This window comes from Metopolophium dirhodum, chromosome 6, assembly GCF_019925205.1.
Source record: "Metopolophium dirhodum isolate CAU chromosome 6, ASM1992520v1, whole genome shotgun sequence".
Lineage (NCBI taxonomy): Eukaryota > Metazoa > Arthropoda > Insecta > Hemiptera > Aphididae > Metopolophium > Metopolophium dirhodum.
Window position 1 is genome coordinate 9,058,056 of NC_083565.1, and position 19,837 is coordinate 9,077,892.

A 19,837-nucleotide genomic window follows, 5' to 3' on the forward strand; every position below is an offset into this window, starting at 1 on the left:
GTACAAGCACGGCGTATAATGCATTTTCTAAAAAAACCGAAAGAAAAACAAAACCCACCCAAAAAAAAAAAAAAATGTAACGAAACCAATAGTTATTGTAACGACGGTATGATAAACTACGTCGTGACGCGGAGTGATGGTGGGTGGGTGGGTGGGCGGGGGGAAGAATATTAGGGGAATGCCGCGGTCGTCGTGACCGTCGTTACCTGCAGTTCTTCGTCCAGTTCGAATTCATCGGCCCTGTTCAGCACCACCCGAGGCTTGCCCCGGGGCACCACCTCGGGTTCCCGAAACGATAGTTTCTTCCTGGGCACTTGCCGCGGATGGTCCGGGTTCGGCGGCGGCGGCGCGTTTGCGGTTTTCCTCATGATAACCATGTACGCGCGACGGGCGAGACTCTTTCCGCGCAACACGAAGTTATGATATTATTATTATTTATGGTGCGCGCGCGAGGACGGCCGAAAAAACCTAATCACGCGGATACGCGCGCGCGAGTGATGTTATTATAGTTTTTTAATTCTCGCCGTGGCATTCGTGATGCGAGCGCGCGCGCGCTCGTCCGTGTACACTGTTATAGGGTGCGTTCGTGTGCGTGGCGGAGCGCGCGTGTGCGTGTTACGCGTTCGAACGTGTACGTTGGTCGGCCGTCGCGTCCCGACGCTATCTGACGACCGGGGGGCCCCAGACGGACTCCTCCCCCGCCCGATCCGTCCACCGACGCGAAATCCCGCGCGTCAGATCCCTGGCGCTGTGCCTAATTACGTTCCCTGTCCGGCGCGCGCGGCGTGCCTGTTTGTCAATGTCCACATTACACTATAATATTATAATGGTATGCATTAATGTATGCTCCATAAACGGATAACGCATAGAGTATTATATTATTTTGACTTTACACGGCTAACCGTGTGTGTGGATGTGTACTTCGGGTCGCACACGAGTACAATAATGTCGATAATTCAGTACGAGAAGAACTATTGAAATGAGGATTCCGAGACCTGAGTACTTGTGTCTTTTTTCTCTAGAACTCATTATTTGTGGCAAAAATGCTTATTACCTTTACGCAAATTATAAATATGATTTGTAAAAAAAAAAAACTTGAACCTAATATTTTACACTCGGTCCTTAAGAAGTTTTATTATTCGAAGATAAATTTATAACCATTATTAGATATTATATCAAATGGAGAATACGGAGTTATCTTATAATATGTGTTGTTTTTTTAATAAATATAATTAATACGTATTGTCTCTATAAACTATAAAATATCAAACATTAAAAAGAAAACTGATGATATTCAACTAGATATCTCAAAATTATATTAAAATATGCTTTACAAGACTGTAGTGTGTGGGTGTCGTTATAAATCATAATATACATCGATTAATAGTTTATTAGACGTTATACGGAGTGTGAGATCCAGAATGCTTTATTTAATTGATACGAGTTCATTAAATTTCACTGCAAACGACAACAAGCATTGATGGGCCATGGTAATTTGCAATAGGGTTTCGCCGATTCTCGACAAATTGTTTTTCCCTGGTTGAACACCTGCAGTAACAGCCAGAAAACAGGAAAATATGAAATGTTGAGAATTCACTGGACCCACGGTCCACTACACCCGCGTAATTTAAATGTACCAAGCATATACCTCTATACTTTATAATAACAATAATATGAATACATAATGAATAGCTCAATTTATCGTCCGCGAAACTTTACATAATTTATTCTATTACTACAACAACATAGCGACAATTATATCCGAATGGAACCAAAGAAACGATGAAAAATATAATTATATAATACATTTTTATGCTCCCACCTATTGTTTGGTTTTCTTATGAATATGCTTGTTCAGTAAATTTGAACGAATTGCAATTTACATACGATCTAAATATAGTAAAAACACATAATATAATTGTGTTATATTATTCGATTATCAGTTTAAGTACGTCAACCTAAGCTTTACCGAAAATAGCAATTATCAACCTTTAATAGACCTTTGTCCCAGATGATTTTTGATCTGTAATACCTAATTTATTTTATATAAATTTAATTTTCAATGAAATATTGTTAACAAACGTATTGAAATCAGAATTTTAAAAATGAAATATATTTTTAAACGTCAGAACTTATACGTATCGCTATGGTATATACCGTACAGTAGGTATGTAAATATGATAAATTAAACAGATTTGCAATAATCGGGTTAACAATATTATAATATAGTTTGGAGGATTTTTATCTGATGAAAAGATTTTGCTTTGCATGGTTACATAATGTACCAAAGATCTAGTTTACTTAAGATAATTTAAGAAAGATTCTTTGTCTATTCATAATTTACGTGGGCATGCTTGATCTCAAAAACGAGACAAGAACTATAAGACGAATAATTTATTACAATAACTTAGGATATAGTAGGTACGCAAAGTTGTATTAATACATTTATAATTTACTATATAAAAATGTATACTATTGAAATGATAATAATATGCGTGATGATTTATGAATAAAATTGAATAGGTATATCATGCATTTCGATTCATAAGCAATTAAGAACATTTGTTTTGTGTTCTTACACTGAACACGATTAAAAATCTCATTTTCCCTATCTGTATAATATAGTTTTGATAGTACATACTAGTGATTACTGATTAGTATTACTAAACTATTTATTAAATTAGAATTTGATATCAATGATATATTTATAAAAAAATAAAATAGGTAATATAAAGTGAGGACTGGGTGCAAGAGGGAAGTACCGCCTCGCAGCACTGCGATACACCCACAAAAATAAAGTACTTTAAATATGATATTGAAAATTTACTCATTGTATTCAACTGTAATATGTATAACAAGACCGAAACAACAAGTTTTGATTTTTAGTCGATTTATCACAAAAGCGTTTAAACTGTTAAGTGATTTTTGACACACGTGGTGTAGTCAGTAAGGGGAAAAGTGCACAACGATGCATCAATCAGCAAATGTCACGAAGGTTTCGTTTCCTTAGGGAAAAAATACATATATTACCAAACTATTTTTAACCATCTGTGTTTTGATTTCGACCGGTTTTTTAACAGTTTATGTCCTTGTATTACAAATTTAAACTTGAACCCTTCGCTCTAAAACAAAATGTAAAAATAGGTTTGATTTTTTTTCATCAAGAGGATAGAACCCATTTTAGATATTTGTATTAAATAAAATTCCTGAATAATAATTTAATATTATACGTTATATGAAAATCAGAGCTTATGATCGTTAAAGTATGTGCTTAATAAGCCAATATAATATAGAACGAATATAATATTAAATCATAATAATTTAAATCTATTTTAAGCCAGTAAAAATATATTGTCGATTCAAAATGAAAATGTTAACTGTCTATATTATACAATATTTTTCTTTTATAAAATGATAATAATTTAAAAATGTAAACCGGCAAAATATTATTTTAAACGTTTAAATTTTTTCCAATTCATGAGCTTATCTATTAGTAAGATACGATGAATTTTGCCGTCAATCACGAAGACATAAGTATTAGATACATTATAGGTATATAAATATTCGTATACACAAGTGTTGTGCGTGATGTGAGTATGTAAACAAAAATTAACGATTATGCCTTAGTTCAATAGTGATTATGAAAGGATTACCTACCACTATAAATCTCTTCGATCGTCAATCACTCACGTAAAATACACAACATTTGGCGACGTGTGTAATAAGTACGCGTAATGAGATCGTTGTATCGCGATTATGTATTCAAAAAAAATAAAAAACATATTAAAACAAATTTCAACAAATAAAAAATGTAATTCTACCATATGAATAGTGAAAAAAAAGTTCTGAAATACTTCGATGAGATTACGGCCGAGTAAAATTGTTTTTTCGAATATTCAATAATAATCAAGAAACGTTCCAATGCCAAATTATTTTTGCCCATATTTTTATCGCATTAATAATTGATTACACATCACAAAAACTGTCACGCCTACGAATAATATGAAAAAGTCACGAAGATATAGCATACGTGAACACGTGCGCTAAGTAGACTTCATCGGATTTTCCTAGTACGAGGACGGATGAAATGGATTTTTTTTCGGAATAGACTGCATAATGATATGATTATATGAATATATTATGATATGATATACTATTTTTTTTTTTGCGTTATTCGTTTTCATTACAGCTTGCGCCAAAAACAGATCCATTCAAACTACATTCAATCTTGTTTATGCGAATATTTTTGGTCTGATATTTATTTAAATTTTTCTATATAAAAATTTAATTTATCTTCGTAAAATCAATATAGTGGGTATACTGGGTACGTACCTTTTTATTTGCCTTGAACACATTACACTTGAACACGTTGGTGGAACCATCTCTAGCTATGTAACTGAATATTTTCATGTCTTGAGAATCGTGAGAAACGTAAAATATTCTAAAATGTAAAACACAATTGAACAAAATCACTAATAAGTACACGGTTTGGTGGAAAAAAATTAAAAATAAGTTCAAATTAGCTGTTTAAAAGTGAACAAACAGTTTTCATCTGAGACTTTTAAACCCACCGCGTACTTTGATGTATGACAGACTTAACAGCTTACCTATAAATAGGATGTTGCATTAGTAGCAGGTTATTCTCGTCCGTCCATTGTTTTTTCTATAACAACACCACAAAAATATTATTTAACTATCGAGATTTTGTAAAAAAAAAAAATTAAAATGCATATAATAGGGAGTTGCAAGATTGTCAAAAAAAAGTTGTTTTCAATAAGATCTCGGTATTCAGTTTATTTATATTTTCTCTTAAACATTGGAATAAACTGTTATGAAATGTGTATAGAACATAATTAAATTAAATCAATTATGAACCGTTTAACTTGAGTTTTTGTTATTTTAAACTCAACAATAATTAAAATGCATGACTTTATTCGAACACGTTTGAATATTAATTGATTTAGTTTATAATTTAATTGAAGGCATAAAACAATTTATATTACTTGCTTTTCTACGAACAACATCTACCCCTATACCTCTTAAGAACAAAAGCAACTATCCGCTGTTTTCTAGTATTACGTTTAAGCTGTAATGTTACCTAGTATAATTTTTGCTCTATTCTATAATGTATTTATGTGAAGATAAATTGTATTGAATACATATCCATAATAAGTATCAAATGAACCATCATAATTATTATTACACTCAACTGGATACATTTTAATAACAATAACTTTAAACGTATTTTTATCAAAAAACAAATTCACTATACTAGTAGATACAATGACTATCAAATAAATTTTAATTCATAACCAAAAAAATCATAAATAATATTATTATTTTTTACAAAATATATTAAAGTTATGTTATCTAATAGCATGGTGTAATAAGATTGACAAGATTTTAAAAACAATGTATTATACGTCATAACTAAAATAAAATAACGGACTTCAAAGATCAATAATTAAAATGTTTTAACCGAAATAAAAATATAACAAATTTATAATAAATTATTATTAATAATATAATATAAAATTATTTTCTTTTTAAGTTAAAGTTTAACTTAAGTAAATCATATATATAAAAAATCATAATCCGTTTTTAAAAATAATACACTATAATTAATTTCTTAGCTAATGTAGAAAATTATATATTAGTTAGTTAACAATAACGTGTTGTATTAAAATACATTTTAAATAATTGGCTATATGAAAAAATATAATTAACTTACTTAACAAAAATCTGGTTTACTGAGATTTTTTAATGACAATTATGTACCTATTCTTTTGATTCGGTTACAGATTACCAAATTAATTTTAAAAGGTTATTCGATTGTTTTAAAATAATCGTAAAGTAAAAAGTTATGGACCGAAAAAGTGGTGTTTTAAATATATACACAATTTAAAATACTTTTGAATAATTCATATGGTAAATAAAATATGAATAATAGAAAAAAAACATTTCACTTACCTTTTTTTTCTTTCTTAAAGTAATTCGGACCCCTTCGACGGAAACATCTATGGATACTTTTTTCTTCTTTATTCCTTTAGCTTTAAACTCATACTATGGATAAAGTACAATATATTAAATTGAGTCAATCAACCAATTATTTTATTAATGGACTCTAATGATAAATAAATTGTAAATATTTAAAGTAAAATGGCATGCTTTACCACAGAAAAAAACCAGAGTTTCAAAATAAAATACTACAACTGGTAGGCCACTTTAATGAAAATTTTAAAATCCTGAAAGTGGCTATGTCTAGAAAACACTTACTCTAATCCGCCTCATGGCTGCCACTATTTCGACTCGGTTCACTGGCCTGGGAACATCCAGAGATCCAATGAACTGTAACATATACAAATACAAATTAATTTTAATTACAAAATAAAAATTGATGAATTGCTGTATCTAATTGAACATATAAACAATAATTTTGTAAACACATGTTAATGGTAAATGTATAAGCTGTAATTAATTACTTGTTAAAAACAATACTTTACTCCTCCTCCGAATTAAAATATATTTAATGGTGATCAATTACTAGTAAAGTAACTAGTACCTAACTACTAACTGGCAGTATAACTAGTATAATAGATAATATATAAAGTATATACAGTAAGACCTCCTTATAACGGAATCGCGCGGTATCAACTTATTTGTTTGTTATATGGAAACTAAAATATACAAGATATGGGTTATAAGGGACTGTTGTGATTTTCCGTTACAAAGAGGTTTCACTGTACTATGTAGGTAATAATAATAATAATAAATTCTATATCCATTATTCAGAATTGGAATACATTTGACATAAATTATTTAAAAACAAAACTATTATAAAACAATAAATTATTAAATAATATATTACATTTTTTAAATTTATTGTTACGCACAATAATATATTCAGTTTTAAGCACATCAGTATGTAGTAAAATATGTTATTATTTATTTTTAATTTCAAGTTGTACATAGCTTTTCAGACGGTCATAAAATAATATTGATTACGTTTAACTGTATTGCATTTGAACATAATGTAAAGTTAATTTCAAGTTTACCAATAAATTGTATCTTGCAGAGAAGAATAGTTACCATAAATATTACAGCAGCTGAGTATTTAAATAAATACCATCATGATAAAATATGTTAAAAATTGCATTGAATACCATATTTCACTATTTGTAACTAGAAAATTAATGTTAGGACTCGTCTTTTATGTTTAATATAATTTGTCACACTAGAGACTAGAAATAAGATTAATTATATTTCATGGTATAAATATGACTTTTTTGATTATCAAAATCAACTGTCATCCTCCGACCTAGCATTAGTTATAAAGATGATGATATTTTTGTTTTCTGTAAAGATCGTCACACACTGCAGCGGTGTCGGTAAAATTGTGTCCGGACTCATTTTGCTGTAACCTTTACAGAAAACAAAAATATCATCATCCTTATAACTAATGAATAAAAATTTTATATCAGTTAACAATAAGTGCTTAACAAATTATTATGGGTTATCCTCGCTCCTCCTCATCGTAAACCAATAAAAACTTAAGTATTTTTTTTAATTTACTAATAAATTACAATAAGTACTTATGGAAAATTGATTACTTAAATCGTAACACTATTAACTAAAATATAAAAATAGGTAATAAAAATCATTGTGCTAAATAATATTTTGTTTACAAATGATTTTTATCTGCTGTCTCAGCTGGTAAATACTGTATTAGGCTAGTAGCCTATCATTATTCAATAATTTGATGAAAAAATTGGGTAAAAATGAAATATTTCCGTAAATACGAAAAGTGTAAAAAAATAAATTGCAAAGATCCCAAGTAGTTGGAAAATCTTCGGGAGTTGTAGGTTAACATTTTATATTTAACTATGCAAAGATGCAAAAACTATACAAAATTGTTTCTCGGATTTCTTATTACTGAATAAGGTAGGTACATAATACTAATATAATAGGCTGTTACCTATATTGGTTGATCGTACTATTTAGTAAACGATTAAATAGAAAGTAAACTATAATATTTTATTATTTTAAACTACAATGCAGGTACCAGCTATTACATTTATATCATTTATTTTATATTTTTATTCGTCGAAAATCGCAATAATTTATCATAGTTTAAATAAAACACTTTAAATATAAAGCACTATAACATAATTTACATAATGTTTATATTGATTTTATTTCTTTATATATATATATTAAAATGTGATCCAACTCAGATAATGGCAAAATTACAAAGTGTACAAAAAGTACTTTCTGATTAAATGAAAACTATAGAATATAATATAAGCTAATACAATGTAGCTATTGTCTGTTTTTAATGCATAATTGAATTTCAATTTTTATTTATTAGCAAATGCTATTTTCTATCTCTAAAAGTTATTGTAATTCAACTATTGTCGTTAATTTTCCTATGCATTAAATGAAATAAAATAAAATAAAATATATTAGGTATTAATAGCATTATATAATTTTTTACCACCTGCAATCATACTAGAACCTCAAGATAAAAAATGATTTACCATACAATTTTAATTTAATTATAGAACTAAAATATTTCATATTTACGCCATTAAATGTTTACTTTTGTGATATTACTTGTTTGGTAGATATACGAATAAACGTGAATTTATAGTTAATGTAGAAAGTCGTTAAATCTATTGGAAGTAAAATCTGAAGATGAAAAAAAAAATGTATCTAAAATATGTTTGAAAGTGGGTAGCCACGGTCAAGATACAGAAACTGTTTGTCAGGCACCCGTTTTGCTTCGCTTATCTCGGCTATTATTATAAATTATAATAATAACAACAATGATAAATCGTTGCATTTGAAAAACCATTTTGAATATAACTCTGCTTACACGAGAATAGTCATGATTTTTTTTTAAAACTGTAATATTAACATTTTTTTCTATTTCTCACAATATTGTAAACTACTAGGAAAATAAAAAATTACCCCATTAAAGAACCATTAATGTTCAATTTTCCTTTTTGACAGTTTATTGACGCTATCAAAATGTAGATCATTAACCTCACTTCGATTAGAATCTAGAACTTGATTTATTAATTTATATCAAAAATATCAAAAACTAATAATTTAAGTTATACTTACTTAAGTAGCTACATAGTAAACACATTGTATTAGTTTAAAAAAATGTATCAATGTATCATTAACAGGTAGGTATACTAGGATTTTAAGTTAAACATTTGCAAACATTATTTTGCATTAGAAAAAATTGCAAACATATTTTAAAATATTTTTATTTAGATCTATTTAGCTACTCGTAGAAGACGTGCCTAATTAGTTTAATACATTCATATTATATTTATACATGATTATTAAATTTTAAAATAAAATACAACTTTAGCTTTAATAAATGTAATTTTTATTCACATTGTACCATATTTTTAAATTTATATGAAGTTTAAAAGTTATGTGTTAGTTTTTTTTATAAAGATTAACGACATAAGTTTTTTTATATAACAATATAATACGTGGTATACGGTATCATTATATATGGGTCTCAATAATAAATATGAGTTAAAAAAATAAAAATGAAAATATATACAAACATAAAAAACATAAATATATGTATATAATACAATATTATAGGTGTATTTTATTTTAGCGGTATGTGTAAATAATTATTAATTTATTATACTATATTATATGAATCGATACGCACAACTACAATGTCTCTATAGAAATATTAATAATATTATATACCTACCTAATAGAAAAACAAATAAATAGGTACGATTTACAATGAAAACGAAAATTAGATTTATCATGTTGTGCTTATACTGATATCATATTATAGGTAATCTATAACTTAAAAAATCAGTTCTATTATTATTACATTTCCAATTAACACTTAGATTAAATATTTACTCTAAGAGGCACTCCTTTCCAAGTCCGAAAATATAAATAATATTATATTATGTGATCTTAAAAAATGTGACGGGAACGATGAAACTATTTTTTTAAACAATTCAGATGAGAAGTTAGTAACCAAGAATACCATCACTGATCACATGTCTTTATAATATTGTCAAACCACCTGATTATGATTTAATGTGAAAACGTAGTACACTATAGTGACTAGTACATAGAAATATTAATTGTTCACTTACAATATTGTTATAAATTTAGTGGCGTCAAACACGGGTGTCAACTGAAGAAAATTCCCCATAACTATTAATTATGGTTGAGTCAGGTGGGTGGGTGGGTGATGATAAGTGATCAGTCATTAGTGGTAATAGTGATATTTAATATTTAAACATCATCATAATTTAACAATAATGGTAAATGTAAAGAATAGGCAATAATATAGTATGAGTATTGAGTATGGCAGGTCACCAGACAGTAAATCGCGATTATAATGCACTATTCGAGAGTTGCTAAACATTTTTTTTTAGTATGTGGGTCTAACACCAGCATTTTTTCCCCGTAACATGAAATATAGATCGGCACCACTAGTTATATTATCTAGTTATTATTATATTTATAATACACTGCTTCGAGGTCGATAATAATCAGAGCACGTTATTTGAAAGTCAATTTTTTCACCCCGAAATGCACCACCTGTATTACGTGAACTGTGATATTCTGGACGACTTGACCTATATAATTTTCGGTTAATATTTTATCATCTTCAAATTTGAATTACGCCTACCTAATAAGACTCCAATAAGTTATAATCACATCAAAATCTCCCCAGTCTTCAACAAAAATAGATAACATAAAATATCGAAAATATATCCATAAAAAAACTCGACGATATTCAATAATTATTCAAGAAGTGTTCATTAACTAAATTAATCTTTTGTTACCCAATAAAACTGTGGAGTTTTAATAATATTAATGCGTGTGAATGGGTACACAGTTTAAGAACTTGCGGTTTAATAGCTCATATCTATAATATATATTATATAGATACTTATTTAATTTATTAAAACGAAAACGTATAAACGTTCATATAATAATATATACGTCTATAAATCTATTTTATGTCTTAACTTTTTGGTAGGTACTGTGATTCACAGGTCCGACGCGTTGCGTACGCTTGGTCGGTAGTTGGACATAAATCTCAAGAAAAACACTCTGTAGACGAATTCTATTGGCGGACAATTGCGAACGTTTTGACAGTAATATCGCAACACTTGTAATATAACCGAAAATGGCTTATGAATACCAGCGAAAAAAATTGTCGAATAAATGGTATTATTATTACAAAGGAACCGAGCGTCACGTGATGGCAGCAGCTGACCGGTGCCGCAGCCATCGTCACACGAGACGAGGAAACGCGTGCCCACATCGCTGTCGCGGGGACGCTGGACTGTACAACCGTACAATAATAATAATATTATAATAAGACCGTATCAATGTGTGTGTTATTATCATTATTATTATTATGACGAATCGTACACGACAATCGTATCGTTAACCTTTATGCGACGACGCACGAAAAAAAAAAAACGGTGCACGGGTGCGGGGTCGCGGTCGTCTTTCCCCGCCGCCCGCGCACACGAGGGCCGGAGGTAGCCGACGCCACCGTCGCCGCCGCTATAATTAATCTAGCGCTGATGAGGCCCGATAGGCTATTTATGGGTCGGTGCACAGCTGCTTCTCCGGTGGTACACGACGGCCGTTGGTCGCCGTCTCGGCGTCTCCTCCGTATAATTCAATATCCTGTCCGTCAGCTAAGTACTACGGCGAGTATATTGCCGTCTCGGCAAGCGATCTCGCAGACGTTTTCCGGGAGGAAAACAATCGTTGCCTACCTCGCCTTCCAGCTCGGTGGCGTATTTAAGGGCTGATGGTTGGATAACCCCCCCCACCCCCCACCCTCCACCGCAATCCCGGTCGCCGCCTCGGGTAAGCAAGGTGTCCCGAAAATCATCGCCGGCACTTCGATATGCCCCGGAATTAATACAATATGTTATAATATCTTACACGATCGAATAACATTAATAATTGATAATATTTTATAATACAACTCCCGTTTTCTTCATAATATTTACTGTCAATTGTCAGATGGTCTATAATTTTATTAAATGGCTTTTATTTTTGATAAATATAATGACATTTCGTAATGAAAAGTGGACACGTCATATAATTTCAAGAACTATAACAGCCGTGAACAGTATATTCTGAATTATACTCAACCTTTGTCAATTCATGTTTGCTATTCTAGCTCATAGTGTAAGTATACAGTTGTTCTGAGTTAGTATATAGTTTAGTCTTGGACCAAAATTAACTGTAAAATCTTGTAAAATCAAACTCAATATACATACAATTAATAATCGATTTAAACATATTAATGTCTTGAATTAATATAACATAGCTGGTAGGTACATGATGTGTTAATAAAACTTACAATAGTAATAAATGTTTTTTTGTTTTTTTTAGACACTAATACATTTTATTTATATGTCCCCGTTTTATTATTATTAATCTGGGTACCCTAGTTTTGGGCCTTGGTTTATGATATGTATATTTTATAATCGTATCCATAATAATAAAATTGTGAAATCAACTTTAAATAAAATCAAAATTGATATTGCTGTTCAAAACAAAATTTAGGAGGTTGATTAATGTGGGGCCGTTCGTATAAAGACTAAAGAGTTTAATTAAAACTTTTTTATGCCCCCCTCCACTTGGTTGTTGAACTTCAAATATGACAGTGCCCCACTCACACACCATCAGGGGTGGAAAATCATGATCATTCGTTTCGAAGAAAAAAACTGTCGATGACGAGAGGAAAAAGCGACAACGTGACCCGAGTGTATTGCTATTCGCTGCAGTTAGTAAGAATAATATATTTAACGGTATAGTATTATAATCCATTTCACGCGTGTATTATAACGACGGTCTCCGACGAAACGTTACGGACAGCTGTCTCCGGCTGAGAGACGAGAGTATGAAAACTGCTAATACTCAAAGTGCAATGAATACGAAAAATAAATAAAAACGTCTTTAGATTTCGTTCCGTTTCAGATATTATTATATTACAATATCGTCGCGACACGTGTTCACGTGTATATGGGCGGCGCTAATGTCAGATGTTTGTATTTGTATTGTTTTCGTTCTTTATTATTTTATTACCTATTGGCTATTCGATATCGTCGTAAACTGCGAAATGCGAATATTCTCGTATTTCGCACGTAGCTCCTCCAAATACGCATTACGCACTCATCTTCCACCATGCCCATGAGGATCCACAACCCGTAGAGATAATTGAGCATTGTCACCCCTTAGCCGTAGGGCTATATTGTACCTATGCCAAGTCTATCCGAATTTCTGCAAATGTTCAGAATTTCTTTGAAACGTCAGTAGTTGTTATTACGAGTTTATACTATTCATTCATAATCCTTATTTACTTGCGAACCGTTGAATTTTATTGTCCGCGCTGAATTATTTTACTCTCGTTCTTATTCGCTCTATCTCTCTCTCTCTCTCTCTCTCTCTCTCTCTCACACACACACACTCACTCTATCAATCTCTCTCCCTCTCTCTCTCTCTTTCCATGATTATGATTATGATATTATATGAACCTAATGAAAACATCCTCTTTCCTATTGTTGTTTCGTCAAGGACATAAACGATTGGTGAATACAAATTCGATTAAAATACAACGTTCTGCTTTCAGGCAAAAGTATATTATTATGTCCGACGGTCAATATTCAAACAGTTTTATTTTACAAATTTTTATTAAATTATTATGTATTCTATGAGATCTTGTATCCACTGCTGATCTAGTTATCTGGGTTAATGTTCGTAATATTGTATAATGATGCCTGGTATGTGTGAAAAGACTTAAGCTACCCGTGGAAACGGTGAAATGAAAACCGATAGGTACAATGAGAGGTTAAACAGATGAAACGCACAAAGGCTGTAGGAGTGTCAAGATTTTTTTGATTCGATCCTCAGGTGAGGAACCAACCTCGTTACCACAGCAACGCTATTGTTGTATAGGTATATATTACAATATTATTATATTCCATTAAGTCTGCCAAAAGAGTGGAAGTCCCATCAGTAGAAGATATAAACTTTCCCTTGAAGGGTATTCATAGCTGCTTTACGTAACTATCACCTTATACTTTTTTCTTTTCTTGACAATTTTTAATTATAAATAAAAACATATTATACTCTTTCTTTTTTATTTATATTTTTTTTTTAACAAGAAACATTTAAAATGTATTTATAGAAGATTTTAATTATTAATGCTAATGTATTTCAATTTTTTTTCAGCCATGTTAAATAAAATGTAAAGAAAAACTTTTTATAAGATTAACGTCATAAAGTTTAAACTTTTCTAGTATTTTCATACTCAATCATAATAATATCATATTAAGACTTATATTATTTGGTAATCATGAATATTTTAATTACAAATATTTGATAAAGCATGTTATTTCATTTTTTTCTGTATGTTAATTTTAAGTGGGCAAGTACTAAGCGAGTCCATTATCATACTATGTATTTATGTGTAATATGATTTACTTTAATTTTAAATTAACACAATATTTTAAAAAGAGATAAAAATAACTATAAGTATAAAATAATCACTGGTGTTTTAATAAAGTAAGATATACAAATATTATCTTTACATATAAAAGCGAAAATGTAAATCTTTGTAACGGGTTGGCTCCGAAACTACTCACACAAATGGCCAATTGTCATGTGATTTTTTTAATTAAAGAGGATATCACGAAGTAATTTTTAGGCATAAATTTAGTCTTGTATATTTTTAAATATTATTTAAGTATCAAATTCATAGATATAAAAATAAAATTATCACCATAATTTTACATTTCTCTTATAATTATATACCTACGTCCTACGTATACTTATTTAACTACAAAATGTAAACGCTATTTAATATTTACAGATAATTTATAGACCTAACAGAAAGAGCTATTGAGTGAATAACCAAATTAGACATTAAATTGTAATGATTTTTTTTATTTTTATTGATTATATATGATTTTTATGACTTGCTATACTTATATTTGTATTAACATGTATTTATTTTACTGTATGTATGTTGTGTGTTAAATGAGTGTAATAGTTAGTAGACATACGATAAATAAATAAAAATAAATATTTACATTATTTGAAATAATCATTCTAGGTAGGTATTATTATGTCGATTTTCCTATATAACAAATGATTAGATTAAATATTTCTTTAAACAAATTTGGAATTCTGTATGTGTGTGGTGTAAGCTCTAGATTGGGGGGAAGGGATCCCCTGGATCCATCCCTAATTCATACACAATATGTAATGACTGATTGTGTGCAAATATGTTTGTTTTTGCATAGAGCCAAGTATGGAACTGATTCATACTTTCCAAAAATACTTGGCACTGCAAATTTTGTAGCCAATGCTGTTGATTTTTTTTTTACTTCGTCTAGGACAATTTTTAAAAATAGTTTGCTATTTATTATAATATAGTCTAAAATGTCAATGAATGCAATTTTAAACAGTTACTGGGTATTGTTATCTTCGTCCTCTAACAACAAAATATACTTTTAAAATTATTATTAACCACAGTGTAAACAATACATTCACTGTTTTAGTGATATGTATTTTTAAGTTAAGTTTTTAAGATATACGTGTAATACATATAATATATTACAATAGGTAACATTATAAGTAGAAAGTACACCGCAAAGATTTAACTTACCTACATAAAATGATACAATTTTATTCTGCTATGATTAATTTTAAACTTTAAAAAAAATCCATATAAATATAGATGATAAATAAGTAGCCACAGGCTGTTTAAGATAAGAAAACTTTACCGCAAACTAATCAAAATTTTGCTGTTGAAGTAATCTTTAATGCTTGTTCATTAATAAACTTTGTGTTTGTAGAATAAAATCGAGACAGGTACTATGAATGATAACTATGTATTATGCATAAAGGTTACATCGTCATGTTTGTCTTCGTAAATATCCGCTCATCTACTATATAATATAATACGTTCTTCTTTACGTGCCTCTTATCTAAACTTAAGAATTTACTATATAAATATTTATATTTCAAAGAAATTAATAATCAAGCTTTCTAAACATTTACATTAAAAATCTCTTGAAATAGGCTATTATAGATTTTTAAGAAATACAAAATACAAAAAAGTTTTTATTTTAAGCTTAGATAAATAACGTCAGGTTATAATAATTACGGTAAAGATATCTTTAAAACAATGGTTTTCCAAAATTAAATTTTCGTGGTACCCAAGAAATGTATGTAAAAATTAAAGATAAATACTTATATAATTTTACAATTAAAATAAATATTTTCTGAATAATTTACGACTAAGCAAATTATGTTTAAATGTTTAATTATTAAGCATATGTTACATGCTTATTATGGCTTTTAAACTTATCAAAGCAAAAATGGTTATATGCTTAAATGTTCTAATGTTTTAAGATGTTTTTTTTAATATTTCATGAAAACATAACCTGCCTAATATTATTAAATTAACTAAAAATAACTTCAAAACTCGTTGAAATGAATAACTGTTTATATTTCGGCGAATAACGTTGTTTGTTTTGGAAAAATCGCGAATCATAAATTATTGCTCAACAGCTCTTAGCCATTCATTGTATGCGTTAAGGAAAAATAATTTCTCGTATACAAGTTAAAATTTATGTTTATTCATCGTATACAATTACTTAGACTTCAAGTTGCAAAAAAATTAATGATATTTATTCTTCCATTCTAATGAATACAAGTGTTTTTTAAGATCCAATTCACAATAAAATAAAATAGCTATTTTTTAATTTTCATACTGCAAAGTATTATTATATTTTATATTATCTATGCAGTAATAATATAATATTATTATATCATGAAAAATAGTGTATCTACCGACTACTAAACGTGTAAATATTTTTTAAGTACATAACTGAAAACACACATTATATTATAGTAGAACAAGTATATTTTAGATGGTTCAATTTTAGATTCTGAGCGGAGCGACAAGCTAGACGACAAGCCGAGTCCAATTGTTATAAACAATAATGTCTATATCGGAGTCATTTTAAAAGCTTCCATTAATTAATTTTTGTATGAAGATTTAGTTAATAATTAAAATTTGCTAGATACACGTATTACTCATTAATTATGATTGAAATAGATAGCAATTGTTAAGTAAATTAAATAATAGGAGTGATGAGTTTCTTAATTTGAATTTGAATTTTTAATCCGTTACCACACGATTTTAAGTCTTTGATAATGGTTGAACCCGAAGTGAAGCACAAGTTTTGATAGTTGTCTTGATACTTCGCACAAAAAATAATGCAAGTCTTAGTGTTAATTAATTTTCAATGAATATTATAGAAAGACACATAATATAGAGTACTAGACTTACGACTGCAAATTGCAATACATATTTTAAATAGAATTTAACGAAAAGTTAACATTTCAAGCATCTCCGTGTTAACTATTACGTACCTATTAATTGCATGTACAAGCTCAAAACTTTTAACAAAGTTAAAGTTATAAGTTTAGTTATTAAAGTTCTAAAACCATGTACAGTTTTCATGAATGTATGCGCACATGTGCTACTAAAGGATTGTTGAGAACAATAAGATACATAATGTCTCGTGCATTAATAATATAAAATACCCTTATTTGGCAGTTTTACATATTGTGTTCTATAAAATAATTGAGTATTAAAGATACAAAACAATCAGTTGAGCACTTATCCAAGTAAAATTAACTCCAAACCAGTAATGAATCATACAGTATACATTTACAAAACTTTCAATCTCAAAACTTCCATGTTATTGTTTGGACCAATATTAATAGAAATATTTTCTGAGTACGATATTTGTATGATAGAGAATAACCATGATAGTGAAACGCTAAATGTCTAATTTCGAAACGTGGCTAAATAGATTCATAATTATTATTATGATTCTGTAAAATGGGTGTTAAACCAAAAATAAATTATACTTATTGTATTTTCTCAATCAGACTTACAATACTAAAACGGAAGTCCAAATCAATTGAATGCTAATATTTGACAATAATGCACTCTATGACTCAGTAAAGGCTTTGTAAATTAAAAAATGTCATTAAATAATATTTTTCAATATTTTATAGAAAAAACAACAATGGTTTTGGTAAATGTTGAATCATGAAAAACAAAAGCCACTAGGGGCATTATGTGGAGTACTAATTCACTTAATATACGTATGTCATATTCAATACTAAAATTATATACTTACAACCACGACGTCTATTATAAGTTAATAATAATAAAAATTGTAACGTGGTCTGTTCGTTTTTTATATACGTAAACGAAGGTATGTTAATCCTTTTTAAGGTGCACTCAAGGTCAGTGAAACGAACACAAAATGTTAGTATAATACATTTTATAGAAATTCTCATGATTCCAACAACTTACGTTCTGAAATTCTAACATTTTTTTACATATTTTGGTCCAACAAAATTAAACACCGTGAAATATGATTTAAAAACGAAAACATCAAGCTGATAGATCAGTTATAACAACTCGGTCTGAAATCTGAATAATACCCAATTGTTAGGATATAAAAAAAAAATATCAAACAATAACAATGTGTGTAACGGAGACTTACAGGTGTATTTTATTTTTATTCTCCGAGACTGCACGTCGGATGGCCATTGTATAATGCATAATGTAACGGAGGTATTCTCAATGTAGTTATAAATATTTATCGTGAAAACTTAATATAAAGCGTTATGAGTTTCTTACATTGTAAAAATACAATTATACTTGAAAAATATGTATAATGTTGAATTCATAAAATAAATTACCTCCAACCAAATGCATAGATTGAAAAACGAATAACTTATTAAAAACTGTTTTTATAAATGTATTATTGTGTACATGTTATATAATATGATCAAGTAATATTCCTGCGTAATTGTATTCTTATTATTTTAAAATCTGATGGAATTTTTAAAAATGAAAATTTAACATCTTGTTAATAGAGAGACAAGGTTATCTTTCAGACAATCAAATTTAAAATGTAATCGCTTCGTTGTTATTTTGACAAAAGAAACGTAAACACTAAACTGAAACATGATTTATTCTAACGTTTAATCTTATTTCCAAAATATGTGATAAAATTCCATTCAAAGTATTTTAGATTTGGAGTTTGGACAATAAAGTTGATATGTTGCCAAGACTCGGGCAATTTATCATTATATTCAAACTGATCGTATCCGATGTTTTTCTAATGTATTTTTAGTGAAAATTAATAACATCATTAAGCTAACTTCACCTAACCCAATTCTTGATCTTCAATCAGATATTTGTTATTTGCATTGAACATGAACATTTTAAAAATAATATCTCTAAAATAGTAATCGTATATAATAAAAAACCTAAGGTACTAATACCTAGCCAATGAATTATAATATTATAGTACATGTGTATATGTGCCCCTAATGAAAAATTATAATATAATATAATACATTATACGTATATTGTATATTATATCAATACATACCACATGCCAGTGGATCCAATAAATAATAATATACATAATATATATATTGTCATATTGATTAGTATGATAGGTACCTAATAAGTCTTATATAATATTATATTATATATTTTCAATTAAAAAAAAAACAGACTATCTTGTTGTGAAAAACGGATTTTTCTAATCCACACATTATTTAAGTCAGTTGTAATTATCAACCGTTATGAAGAAACCAGCGCCAAATAAACTATCAAATTTATATTTATATTTCCTTTAACCTATACAACAATAAATTGAAAAATAACATATTTTAATACACCAAATTATCTTTC

At 28.8% G+C, this 19,837-nt stretch overlaps 1 protein-coding gene across 3 annotated transcripts in view; it reads right to left on the reverse strand.

Annotated features, from left to right (window-relative positions):
- Positions 1 to 19,837, reverse strand: part of LOC132946158 (carboxyl-terminal PDZ ligand of neuronal nitric oxide synthase protein) — a 52,825-nt gene that overhangs the window by 11,355 nt on the left and 21,633 nt on the right. Inside the window, exons 2-5 of one of the 3 annotated variants that reach the window (XM_061016007.1) lie at positions 6,277 to 6,348; positions 5,971 to 6,063; positions 4,608 to 4,663; positions 4,333 to 4,441 (exon numbers count right to left, since the gene is read on the reverse strand). In XM_061016007.1, coding sequence (XP_060871990.1) covers positions 4,333 to 4,441; positions 4,608 to 4,663; positions 5,971 to 6,063; positions 6,277 to 6,348 — 330 coding nt within the window. Of the gene's footprint in view, positions 1 to 206; positions 662 to 4,332; positions 4,442 to 4,607; positions 4,666 to 5,970; positions 6,064 to 6,276; positions 6,349 to 19,837 lie in introns of those variants that run through there. The other 2 variants (XM_061016009.1, XM_061016008.1) reach the window with 2 other exon arrangements.